At 40.2% G+C, this 13,022-nt stretch overlaps 2 protein-coding genes across 2 annotated transcripts in view; one reads left to right on the top strand and one right to left on the bottom strand.

Annotated features, from left to right (window-relative positions):
* Nucleotides 1-683: 683 nt before the first annotated feature.
* Nucleotides 684-12,344, bottom strand: ucmab (upper zone of growth plate and cartilage matrix associated b). The gene is made up of 6 exons (XM_035946941.2): nucleotides 12,123-12,344; nucleotides 5,832-5,911; nucleotides 5,587-5,649; nucleotides 5,396-5,491; nucleotides 1,359-1,457; nucleotides 684-1,263 (listed from the first exon to the last, which is right to left on the bottom strand). The coding sequence occupies exons 2-6, from the start codon at nucleotides 5,887-5,889 to the stop codon at nucleotides 1,166-1,168; spliced, it is 414 nt and encodes a 137-aa protein (XP_035802834.2). The 5' UTR covers nucleotides 5,890-5,911; nucleotides 12,123-12,344; the 3' UTR covers nucleotides 684-1,165.
* LOC111566781 (cyclin-dependent kinase 17-like) overlaps nucleotides 8,231-13,022 on the top strand; it is a 34,468-nt gene continuing 29,676 nt past the window's right edge. Inside the window, exon 1 of the mRNA XM_023267533.3 lies at nucleotides 8,231-8,588. The gene's annotated coding sequence lies outside the window, so the exon portion shown is untranslated. The remainder of the gene's footprint in view (nucleotides 8,589-13,022) is intronic.

Raw genomic sequence — 13,022 nt, 5'->3', positions numbered from 1 at the left:
CCCCCTTATTTCCCCCTAAAACTGCCAAAAGAAAGCAAAATATGAAGCATTGGAAGCCCCTCAGTATGCATGTTTTACATATTGTTGCAGAAATAGTGTTTTGGAGTTGTAGAGATTAATGTATTAAAAAAACAGAGGCTTGTTTGCATGTGTTGTTGCTTCTTTGACAGGGAGTAAATGCGAGTTCATACACATTGGTAAATATTTTTATGTGAATATATTCACACTTCTGCTGCTTCTGATAATAAAATAATTGCATATTTATTAAGCCAGGAGACCAATGCACTCCTTAACAGCTTTAGCAAAATTCTGCCATCAGCTTGGTACTCCGTGACTCTTAGTAATTTTTGTGAAAATGGATCAAAAATTACATAACTCTGTAGATGTACAGAACAATAAGCATGATTTCTGTTTGTCTCAGAGACCTCAGCTGTAAATCAGATAAATACAATCAGTTTTCATAAGCTCTATGACTATGATTGATGCTGACAGCACTTTGTAGTGAAACTACTTCTCTATAATGCCAAATAAGTCAATTGGGATTTCTATTATTGGTTTGATTACTGTACAAAAAGGTTACTGACTTTAAGAAATGGACTCTAATGGACCACGGATATAATGTGCTTATGAAAGATCACATTACTGGACATTTTCTTTGTTTTTGACTGGCTCTGTCTCCTCTATGTTTTTCTTTGTCCACTTTTATAGTAAACTGACCAACAATAGCATTTTATAGACCAAAAGGTTAAGCTGAAGATAATTGTTTGTTACAGGCAAACATGCACAAAGGAATGAATAAATGTTCAAATTAAGTCGTCCACTTTGTGGTAAATGGAAGGGTTACTATTTCAATACTTTCCAACATGCTGTGTTTTAAGAAGTTCACAAGAAAAGATGCAAAACTGATTAAAAAAAAAGAAAACATTTTGCAGTTATATATAGTTATTGCCTTTACAAACAGCAGTGGGGTCTGTGGGATCCCAAACACTGAGGAAGTAAAGCCTGTGTCAACAGAACCAGGATTACAAACACTCTGTAGCTGATGTCTTTACTGTGTCAGCAGTCATGTTCTTGTGAAAAGCATCACTTTGTAGTTAAGGATGTTTGTCTCTTAAAGACTCGGCAGCTGTCAGCATCACGTCTCTCCTCTTGATGCCCCAGAGCCTCAGATGGAGTGACGGTTGTACTCGTGGGGAGGATGCATCCCGTCGTAGTGGAACTCCCTCCACTGCTCGGTGCTCTCTCTGGTCCTCTCGCTTTGCTCTGAAAGATTAGGAGCAGTTTTAGGGAATGAATGAGCTTCCACAGTGAATGAGCTCTTCACTGGCAGCTGCATCAGATATGAAGGGTTTACATACCGTCATTCTCCTCTTCAGCGTAGCTCTCAAACTCGTTTCTCTTCTCCTCGTGGAACTCTCTCTTTCGTTCATCTGCGGCCAAAACCTGCCTCTGCTCAGCTGCAAGCACAGAGCCATGAATTAGCCGAGTGAAATGATCTGCATCTTAGATTCAGTAGATTTGTGTGTCATATTGATGTCACTACTTTTTGCTGTGGATGAACTGGACAGGATTTAGACACATAGTGCAAAAGTATTCCCAGCAAAATGTACTTAAAGTATCAATAGTACAAGTACTGACCATTGTCACACTATACATTTAAGAGTTTTGCAATCGGCAGCATTTTAATGTTGTAGTTGGTTAGTTTTAATGACTTCATGAACAATTAATTCAATCGAGTGGTTTCCAACAAATTCTCTCCCCAGGATCACTAGATCAATCTGGAGTTTTACGAGATGAGTGATACAGTACAAAAGAAAAGCTACTATTGACCAAATAGTAAAGTGGTAGAATGTAATTTGTAGAGTACATTTACTCCAATACTGCACTGGAGTACAAATTTGAGGTACTATTACTTTACTTGTGTCTTTCTATTTCTAATCCACTTGATTTCTTTTTACTTCACCACATTTATCTTCAGCTTTAGATGCTTTACAAGTTACAATTTTGCACACAAAACATGTAAAGACCTTAAAATATGATTCCTTGTGATAAATTACTCAACAGTTTACACAAGCACAGCTGGAACAATTAGTCATTTAGTCACCTGGTCAAAATTGGAAACTCTGTTGATAATCATTTAGAACACTTCTAATGGTATTTCTTACTATAATAGGAAGTTTTACAAGCCAAACAATCAGTTGATTAATGGAGAAAATAGTCATCATCTGAACTCATAATGAAACTAATCATGAGCAGCATTTCAAATTGAGCTCCACCTCAAATAACTACAGCAGTAAAAATCCTTCTTTTACATTAATGAATGAATAATACCGCAACCAGACATACAAAGAAAAAGACTTGGACAATGGATTGTATTCTAAAAGCTTACCATGTTTCTTTTTCTTTAAAAAAACTTACTCTGAAAAGCCTAAGGTACAAACTACACCAGCTAAATAAATAATCAATAAAAAGTACAATGCTTAATATTTGTGTCTAAATTGTAGAGGAGTAGAAGTATGAAGGTGCATAAAATACAAACTCACACTGAGTACATAAAGTCTGAAAATAAACTGCAGCAACAAAAAGAAACCACCGGTTCAATTCAAAGCTCAGAGACAAGTACAGACACACACACACTCAACACAATAACTGTTAATCATCACAAAAACTACAACCTCTAAAAAACCCACAGAACTGACTCACTGTGTCCTGGGATGTTTTTAAACACAGTGAGCTCTAGGTGGACGCCTGGGGCAGCACCAGCTGAACAGGTACCACAGAGGAGGCAGAAATCTTTTCTAAAGCGTTTCAGATGCCCAATCTACTTTTAAAAGTCTGCAGCCGACTCTCAACACGCACATTATATTGTTATAAAACCTCACACAGCGCTGCGGAGCTAAAAGAAGAAGAAAAAATAACACAAAGGGAGAATATCACACTGAGATGGTAATTTTTGAATTTACCTATGCTATGATTCCTGCAGTCAGACTGCTGTAGCTTTATATTGGCTTTGACTACACTTCAGAATTTATATTGCACAGAACGGAGACTTTGAAATTTGCTCCTGTGGCATCGCTTTAGGCAGGACCAGTATGGACAGGAGGTAATCAATAATGCTGTCAGTGTTCTTGGAAATGTAGGTTGCAGACTTAAAAGCAGCTGATGCATCCTTTAAGCTTTACCTGATATAAATGGTTTCGTTTGTTTTCGTATTTTAAACTGAGTTCAGGCTCTTCTAATAAAACATTTGAACATTCTGCGTGAGACGTCTGAGCAGCAGGTATGAAGACGACCGGGAAACTCTCAGATGTTTCTGTCATGGCTGAGCGACCGAGTGAAACGTAGGGTTAGGGTAAGACCGCGGTAACACTAGAGAGCTGTGGGACAGCCATGCTAACCTTTTCAAAGTGAGGTCTCAACCTCTGACCTTTCATTAGGACTCCTAGCTCAAGTTTGTGCATGAACTGAGAACTGGAGCTCATGCTGGGAAGTCAAGTCATTCACTTGAACAGGATTTACAGATCAGCTTACAGATGAGTGTTTGGCATTAGCATGGAAAACTTACTCAGTAGAATAAGTATCGAGGTAATCAAACCTCTATTTTTTGTTTGTTAATCATGTATTATTTTATTCACCGGTGACAGAATAGCTTCTTATGGCTCACCAACCCCAATGAAACCCCCAAAGACAAACAGCAGCATTCGTTCAGACTCTGATGGCGATGTTTGGATTTCAAAACTTTGCCTCAGAATTGTATGTCACCTTCTCCACCTACTGCTACAGCTTACATCAAATATTTTCCTTTGCAAATTTCATCTAACTGCAAGAGAGATGAGCTTTCATGTCAGCATGCAGCAGGAGAGCCTCTTCAAAGTGAGCAGCTTATTTGTCTCACTTTTGTACTTGCTTATTTTCTGTGACCCCTCTCTGCCTGTGTGTTGGCACATTCCACATTCAGCTCCCAGCCGCTCACCCACTCACTCGTCCATCTCAGTCTTTTCACTCTGTTCCCTGCTTTGTGTTCATTTCATTCCTCCTTTCGCTGTACAAAGTGTCTTGTTGTTGTTCGACACACGACGTGTTACACAACTCAGAGCCGCAGCATCACTGTGTGCTCTCACCTTCCTGCTGGCAGAGCCGTACGTATGCTCTGCCATTAAATCCCTTGACTCTGTCAAACATTGTACAGTATGTGAACGCTTGTATGGGGAACGGTGACAGATGTGCACTGCTGTGAGAGTGTGTGAGCTCCATGCTGCCCCGTGGTTCCTGCTACAGCTAGCGTGGACACACGGTCTGAGGTGGTCTCTGGTCATGGCAGGTTCAGAATGCAGTGAACAACTGCTGGCTGCCACCAGCATGAAAACACCCAGACTGTCATAAACATGTTGGCCCACTGTACAGTCAGGCAGCAGAGAGTCTGCATCTTAACACATCATTTCATCTGTTACTGAGGCCAGAAATGATTCAGCTATCACTGAGAGTTTCAGTGCTGTACCACACGTCTTGATGCGCAAAATGACGACACGAGTTTGAGTCTGACTTGGCAACTGTATTTTTAGCCATATGTGCATGAGCAGTGCTGTGGCTGTTTGACCTCTAATACATCTTAAGTTATACATATGTTTTTGTGTTGATGTACAAATCCTGATGTTAGGGCTCTTCATCGAACCTTCATGCAATTCTTAGTAAGTAAAATGCATCTTGTTGGTACACGTGAGCAATCTACCCCACACTGTCTTGTTTTAGATTTTAAACAGTCTCCAAAAATATCCTCAAATATGCAAACCTTCAGTAGGAAATTCGGATTTATTTTGTTTGTAAAACTGTTTTACAACTAGAATAAACACTAAATGTGGCAGGCTAACTGTCAACAGTTTTATTCTGACCAGATTTGCTTACTCTTAAACAGGCAGGTGAAATATGAAGATCCATCAAAACATTTTTAAATATTTTCTCTTCTATTTTTTCTGTTTTAAGATGCAAGAAATATGACAAACATCTTGCCCATGACAAAGTTTTATGAGAGTGTGTGTAGAAGGAAAAACTCCTGACTGTGAGAGTCCAAGGATGCAAAAGTTGCATCATTTTTGATGAAAATAAATCTTTAATAATAACTTTAGCACAAGTGATCAACAGTGTGCAGGATTCTTTCCTTATAGTGTCTTTTAAATATTAAAGCCTTAAAATGAGTCTTAAAGATTTATGAGGATAAATGGTTTTGATACAACATACTGAATTCTATTATGGAGCGAGGGGGCCTCAGCTGCCACAAGTCGCCCTGTATAATAACACACTGATGCCAACAATTACCACAACCAAACAACCGCATACACACTCACCTTAGCTGACCAGACCGCAGTCTCAAAGCAACTCAAACTCAAAGTAAACTCACCGTTGATCTCATCCTGAGACTTTGCCCCCCGTCTGCTGCGTTTTCTGAAGAAGTTTGAAGCATCTTCCTCTTTCATGAAGATCCTCTTCAGAGGACCTGTGGTGGAGGCAGGAGTTGGTTCAGCTCACAGCACACAGGGATAAAGAGGAAGGATGCACAGTGGAAGTAAAGCAGCTGATGCAGCTTCTCACCTTGTGGATCTTTAGCACTGCCTGTGCTGCTGGGCACAGCTGCAGAGTCGGCCTCTTGGGACACTGGGTCAGAGGATAAAATGTGAAAGCTTCCAATGAAAACAGACTCTGTGCTTTCCTGCTTACCTCTCCGTGAAACACAAAGAAAAAAAACCAAACAGCTAACATTACATTTTCTAAAGAAGATACTGCTGATATTTGAATGCACAGATGCAAAAGATCATATTTTCCTGCACCGGACTCACAGGAAAGTGCAAGTAGCACAGTGAGGAGAGCCAGGAGGGTCGCATATGTCCAGGACATCTTTAACTGTGAGGTTGAATAGCTGAAAGATAGGAGAAGTGAAGGCGAGCAGAAGGAGAGAGGTGAGTAGGACGTTTGTGAGAGGTGGGGTCATGAGCCTGGAGCAATATTGACTGCTTGTCAGTGGAGGGAGGGAGTGACGGAGCAGCTCTGATAAGAGGCTGAATCCAACAAACAACAGAGAGCTTCCAACTGACAGCAATGTGCTGAGAGTTTAATTTTGACTCAATAAATCTATATCTTTTCTCTTTTTGTGGTTCTTTTGGTTGCAATGAAAATAAGCTTAAGTGTGGGTCTTACTGCGTTTAGTGAGGACGTTTTTTTTTTATCTCAGGAGGGAAAACATAGGTATCACCATAGAAATTACGCTACAGGCTGAATATGTTCCATTTGCCTGGAAAAAAGCTACGGTTGCTACAGAAAGGATTGATGACAGACAAAAATAAGACTAAAAAAGTGACAGAAAACAAATGAAGCCCAGAGAAAAGCAGGGATTTTTTGCCAAAAATCTCCACTGCAGATGCAGCTGAGATGGGCCCCTCAACAAGCCCACCTCTCTCTGCTCTACATAAAGTTATGCAGGAAAGTATGCAGCCTTCTGTTTGCTTGAGTTTCCTCCAACCTGCCTCCTGGCTGCGTCCCAGAAAAGAATGAATGTTTAAATTGTTTTGTGGGGCAATCCAAGGTGGAGGAATTGTTGCTCAGCGAAGTGAGAAGAAATTGGAGAGAGGATTTAGGAAGACATGCAGGGAGTATGCTGAGCTCAGGTATGTGTGAAAAGTATATGTACATATATATATATATATACGGAGGGAAATGATTCTAATTTACACAAACTGAACATCACATTTGAGCAAAATAGGAAATTAAATCCTGCAGCGTCCGTGCGTGTAGAATTCTGAATACATCATTGCATTGTGGGTTTTTTGTTTATTTTTGTCATGTGTTGTCTGTTTTTTTTTAGTGAACGAACTATCTCTGAAACTTTAATGAAATTTGATGGGAATATTAGATTATTTTATTAATATAATGCAATTTGATAAAAGCAAACAATGAATTCTAAAAATGTGACAGTAATAGACTGCATTAATAATGCGAGTCAGGAGATACAAATTAGAAGACCGCTTTTGGACATTAAAGTAATATTATCTGTATTTATATATAATCAAACTAACAGACATAGATATAAACTATACTTAGACTTAGACAGACTTTATTAATCCCTAGAGGGAAATTCTATACCAATGGTAATATACTTTCAGCATATATAAAGTAGCTCTATGAAGAAGCATGAAATGATAAAACTGAATTACCTCGAAGCTGTACTTAATCAGGATAAGTAGGGAGACTTTATGCCCTAACACTGACCACTCTCTGCTTACTGAAATGATATCTTAAAGTCCAGTTGGATTGATTTAAACAGCTTTGGATAACCATGACCTGGATGAATGAGAAACTACACGGACATGTTTCTTAAGAACATTCACAAAAAAAATCAACCAAAATCCAGTGAAATTCGCTGAATGTTCTTAAAGAAAATATTAGAAGTTTTACTGATATATATGGAATCACTTTAGATATTTTTAGGATTTATTTGGGAAGATTTTTACTCATTTTTTGAAAATATTTACAGGAATTTTCTTGCCAAATTTTGGGAATTTAAAAAAAAAACACAACTTTAAAAGAAATGTTTAAGGAATTATTGGAATTTTCTACCTGAAGGTTTTGCAAATTTTCGGAAATTTGGGGTATTTTTTGCTGAATTTTTGGATTTTTTTTCAGACAAGGAAACAATATTTTGTTGGTGCCCATAAATAAGGACAACAGGAGGGTTAAAAAGATCATAATATATTTTTCACTTGCCATTTTAAATACAGTGATGCACAGTATGTAATATTTGTTTTTAGTTACACAGCAGAGATGTGAGTAAATAGGGATACTTGCCCAACATAATTTACATTTTTTTTTAGTTTATAATTCCGAGTTATATATTGTACTCTAAACTAACGAATAGTTTTTAATGTAAAACACCTCAGATGATCACCAAGGTGTTGCTCTATCTTTCTTTCCTTAAAGGTCCTGCATGGTAAAAATCTGTTTTATTGTGTTTTGTAGTAGAAAATGGCAAAAATTTTAGAGTGATTTGGAACCAGAGGGGAGCTACAGTGTGACTGTACTTCCTCTACTGAGTACAACCGCCCGCCTTTAATGCCTCCTGGTCAACAGATTTGTAGGAGTGCAGCATTTCATCCAGCAGGGGCCGCTGTGGAGTCACACCGGCCGCCTCGCTGCGTCTCCTGCAGCGGCCGTTGAGTGGCGCTGTTTCCCCGCTGGGCGCTCGGCTCCTCGGCGGTGTGGTGGCAGCAGGCAGGCAGAGGACACCCTCAGATCAGATCAACTAGTAATCACCGTCGTCTCCTCGCACTGCCATGGTCACATCGAGAGAAAAACCGACCGCGGCGCTTCCTATTTTCCACCGGGAGACAAACTTTGACGCCTGAACCCCCCCGCCATGCCGCTGGACGCCCCGGCCCCGCGGATATAAGCGACACTGCGGAGTCTGTACGACCACAGCGAAGCCACAAAGAAGAAGCTTTTTTTCTTCTTCGTCTTCCACGCTCGGAGAGAAAGACGGCATCCGGCCTGAGAAGAAGCTCCGAGGTCGGGGACTCCGGTCGGAGCAACGCTAACCGTTTCTGGTGAGAGCCTCCCCCACGCACACACTCACACTGTGTCGGCTCGTTTGTGTGTTTTTACCCCCAGTTCGACACAAGTTAGAGCCGCAGCGACACAAGCAACACTTCAGCGTTGTGACACAAAACGGGCTCAACAACGCTGCAATGTTTACTTCACCGCCTCAGTTTGAATGCAGCCGTTTGACCCGTTCACCGGTGAACCGAAACACCCGGCCAGGTTGGCTAGAAACCGCACTAATGGAGGCTGAAGTAAGTTCAGAGGGGCCAATAGTTGATCATTTGTGCCCTGTTGGCTCCACGGTTCAGTGTTAAACACACGAACAGTCGGCTGTCACTGTATTGTGTTGGGCTGGTTGTAACAGGGAGGCTGCCCGGCTGCTCTGCGTGTATCGTCTTGCACACTCACAACCAAAACATTCACTGACCCACATTTCGGAGGTGTCCTGTCTTCCTCGTCCATATTTTTTTCTTTCTTTCTTTCCTTCACAAACAACTTGAAGCAGCGCGCAGACTGTACCAGGCTCTGAGCTCCCTCTAAGCCCTGTCAGCTGCTGTGTGAGGCCGGCTCAGCAGCCTGCAGCCCGGGGAACAGTTGGAGAAAAGACCCCGCAGCCTCCAGGGGTCTCACCGCATGATGCAGCTTTCAGGGAATTCCTGCACTCGTGTCTTCTGCAGAGTTAATCTGAGTGTTTTTGGTGTGAGAGACACGAGTTTGAGTTTAGCAGGATGTCCTTAAAGGAAGCCGTCATTGTTCTGGAGCCTGATTCTCATGGCAAACTGATGGGCACATTCATTTTGCTGGAGCCTGTGTGGTTACAAACGTATTGTTCTAATGTTGTTAACCTTATCTTGGGTCAACTGGCCGAGAGCGGGAAAAAGTAGAGCACAATTGGTACTGGGTTTTTGGGACCAGTACCACTTTCAAAAGAGTGAAAAATTCCTATTTTATATAAGCGGATTGTTATCTTTATTGCCATAATGCAGTTAGTTTTCACTAGTCACAAACAAAATTTTGTTGGTAAACATTAAAAGACAGTGAAACATACAGTGCGTGAAAAATAGTAAAAATTTAAAATAAGAAAATATGATGAATTGTGAGTAAGGTGAATTATGAGGTAATAGTTTAATAACTTTCAAGCAGTTTCACAAACTAGCTTACGGTGAAGACACCACTTGACTCCGCACCGTCGTCTGTGATACATGTGCTGCAGACAGTGCTGAAAGTGTTGTAAAGAGTATAGTTGGTAGCAAAGACAGCATTTAAATTTGCTTTCTCTATATTTTCTGCATTCTGTTATGTCTAAAAAGTTTTCATTTTTCCATTATTATTTGAAAATATCACCAAACTGATACATTGGTTGGGCTCTAGGAAAAACTGTCTGTAGCAGGGGTTGACCGATATGGGTTTTTCAGGGTCGATGTCGATTATTATATTTGTAAACAATGTACATTAAATGTAATGTTTTAACAGCATGTGACAGCAGAGAACCTGACATTCATAACTACGCTTCTTCATTAATAAGGGTGACTGTCGATGAATATATTAAATGAAATAGTGTTTTAATTAGAACGTTCTCTGTTTATGTGGGATCAACTGAGATTGATTAGTTTGTCTCCTGCAGTTACGCCTGCTGGTCTTCTCTATTTTCTTAATCTTTTACTGTTCTATCACTTTTATTGCTCACTAAGGTCCATATCTTGAAGCATTAGTAATTGTCGTTTTCCAGACTCTGTTTCAGGGCAACTTTCTGGTGACAGAGTGACTCAGCACAGAGAGTGGTGACTGCATCAGACCTGAAATAATGCCTTTAATTTATCAATATTAGGGCAATAAAAATACAGATACCAATAACTGGAAAAATGACACATATTAGTGACGATTGGTCTGACCCTAGTTGATGGTGATGACACCACTTCTGAATCTGTACAAAAAAGTTTTCATATCAACGCTTATCGGATGACATATATGCTGAAACCACTATCTGTGACTGATCAGTATTGGTAACCCAACTAATATATATGTTGAGTTCTAGAAGAAATGTATTTGTGGTACTAGGGTTGATGAAATGGCACGTTTTTTTGGTGTGTGTGTGTGTGTGTGTGTGTATATATATATATATAAACCTACAACTAATGTAGTCTAATGCAACAGTACTGCAATCAGTGCTACGTTCACAAAGATTAAAATGTTCAGTTGTCATTTAAACAGATTCAAATGGGTACTGGTTTGGTCATTTTGGAGTGTTTCTACTGTTTCTACATTTTACCAAGAGGTTTTTCCAGTGTATAATTTACCCCAATTCATGTAAACTAAATTGACACATTATTAGAAATATCTCAATATGGTTCAGTACAGTTCAGCACTACAAAGTACAACCTTCAAAGTGACCTCAAAGTTCAGAATCAGCACCTCTACGCTTTAATGTAAAATTGGACTGAACTCAAGCGATTATAGCCTTCATGACGGTGCAGTTTATTGCAAGACTGTTGAATTAGACTGCGGCAGCGTTGGTTGGGTGGATCTAATAAACGGGTAATTGAGTGTCGCAATGTGGTAAGTGTTTGCAACATCACATTAACCAATCAAACTGATGTCCAAATAAATGAATGATGTTTCACGGTTAAGCTTAGCATGAGACCAAACTCTTGCTACTGGTTAAACACACTCTGATAATTTACTGCTGTTTGGTTTTCAGTTACAAAAACCTGAATTGAAGATTAACTTTGGGTAGCAAATATATCTGCTATATTGAAAACTATAAGGGCTGTGACTATTGATTATTTTCATAATTTATTTGCACAAGTCAATACTTTGTCCGAAAAGTCTGAGAAATATTATCATTTTAGGATACATTCATGAAACCTATCCTTTATGCAGTACTTGAGTGATCACCAAAAGCTGTGTTGATGAAATTTTCTTTGCTAATTAATTTATCAATTCATCTTTCCAGTTCAGCTCTAACGTAACAAGATAGGACTATGATTTAATTGTACACCTAATGTAGACCTACAGAATTGCATGTTGTTCCTAGCAATCACAGTTGTTCAGTACTAATTCAATGTAATGCCTGAATTTCAATGGCAAAACAATGCTTGCATCTTACTTTGAGGTCTGTCAGTATTTTTGTCGAACTTTTTTTTTTTTTAAGTCAGAACAAACCAAGCTTGTCCAGAAGTCTGAAACAAAAAATGGTATAATTTAAATCACAATTTAGTCAAGACAGTGACTGCAAGTCTATGCAAATCTTAGGTTAGAAGTGAGTTTTAGACACTGTGCTAAAACAAAACAAACTTGGCTCAGTTATAAAAACAAGTAATGAACTTTAGAACCCTAATCTACACGTTACTGTGTATTTTTTCTTGTTTTCTCAGTGGCTGGGTGGAAGAGCTGTCATAGCACTTTCTCTCATTTCCTGTGAGCACGTTTAAGTTTGACAACCACAAGCTTCTGAGCTTCCTTGCAAGACGTGTGTCACTGAAGACCTTTTGAAAGTGTGTCTGTTTTGGGCTTACAGTGCCTGCTGTTGGGCTCGGTACCTGTAGGTGGGCGAGGAGCCGTTGGAGGACAGTGTGTCTGTGTGAGTGTTGGTTTGACGTGGGGTCGTTCCCTTGGTGAAGGCCTTGGGGATGGTGGTAGCAGGGTAACCTGACCTGCCGTGAAACAGCTGTAGCCACGCGGTGCTGATCCCTGGAGTCCCATTGCAGATCAAATGATGGTCCAGTATGTGAATGGGTGGGTGTGTGTGTGAGCATTCCCATGCCTCTGAAAAACAGTCCAACTTTATTGAAGCCAAACTTCATCAACATTTTGGGAGAACTTATTTCCCGATCTATGCTTTTTACAGATACAGTTGGATGATCTCCTTGTGTCTGTTTTGTGTGTGTTTGTGTGTGAGTGATCTCATGTTAAAGCAGCAGTCCAAGACAGCTGGCTGAAGGTTAATGTGTCACCACTCTCTGGGGAGCAGCTGCCATGTCACAGGCACCACTCCTGTCTATAGATAGCCATGAATACAAACTCTTCCTCTTTTCTCTGCTGCGTTAACACAAGAACTGTGGCACCAGCATGCAGCTCGACCCTCTCACATGCAGTTGCCCCACAAGACAAATGCTGCTGCTTACAAGTTTGGCCGCTTCCACTCCCTGATTCTCTATCTCTGTCTGAATCTGGAACTGTGTGTTGATACTAAAGACCCCCTCCAGCCTCGAGCCAGTTGGCCGAGAACCTGTGTGAGTTATACAGTAATAACTCAGGCTGCATATCTGGCACGTCATTTGTAGTATTAATGTCTGAAAACAGGTGAGGGACAAATATTGCCCTTTTTTCCCGTCACACTTGGCAGGATTTGCAGAAGCTGTCTGAACACTTGTCTGGTCTTTATTTGGAAATAGACATGCACACACACACACACATTCATTCAAACCAATGTTATTCCA

This window comes from Amphiprion ocellaris, chromosome 3 (assembly GCF_022539595.1).
Source record: "Amphiprion ocellaris isolate individual 3 ecotype Okinawa chromosome 3, ASM2253959v1, whole genome shotgun sequence".
Taxonomy (NCBI): Eukaryota; Metazoa; Chordata; class Actinopteri; family Pomacentridae; genus Amphiprion; species Amphiprion ocellaris.
The sequence above is the reverse complement of the archived record's forward strand: the minus strand, read 5'-3'. Positions and strand labels throughout refer to the sequence as shown.

Coding starts and splice junctions, on each gene's coding strand:
- ucmab (XM_035946941.2), bottom strand. CDS start 5,889: ATGTCCTGGACATATGCGACCCTCCTGGCTCTCCTCACTGTGCTACTT. Junction 5,492..5,586: donor CAGTGCTAAAGATCCACAAG/GTGAGAAGCTGC, acceptor CCTCCACCACAG/GTCCTCTGAAGAGGATCTTC. Junction 1,458..5,395: donor GTCTCAGGATGAGATCAACG/GTGAGTTTACTT, acceptor CTGTGCTTGCAG/CTGAGCAGAGGCAGGTTTTG.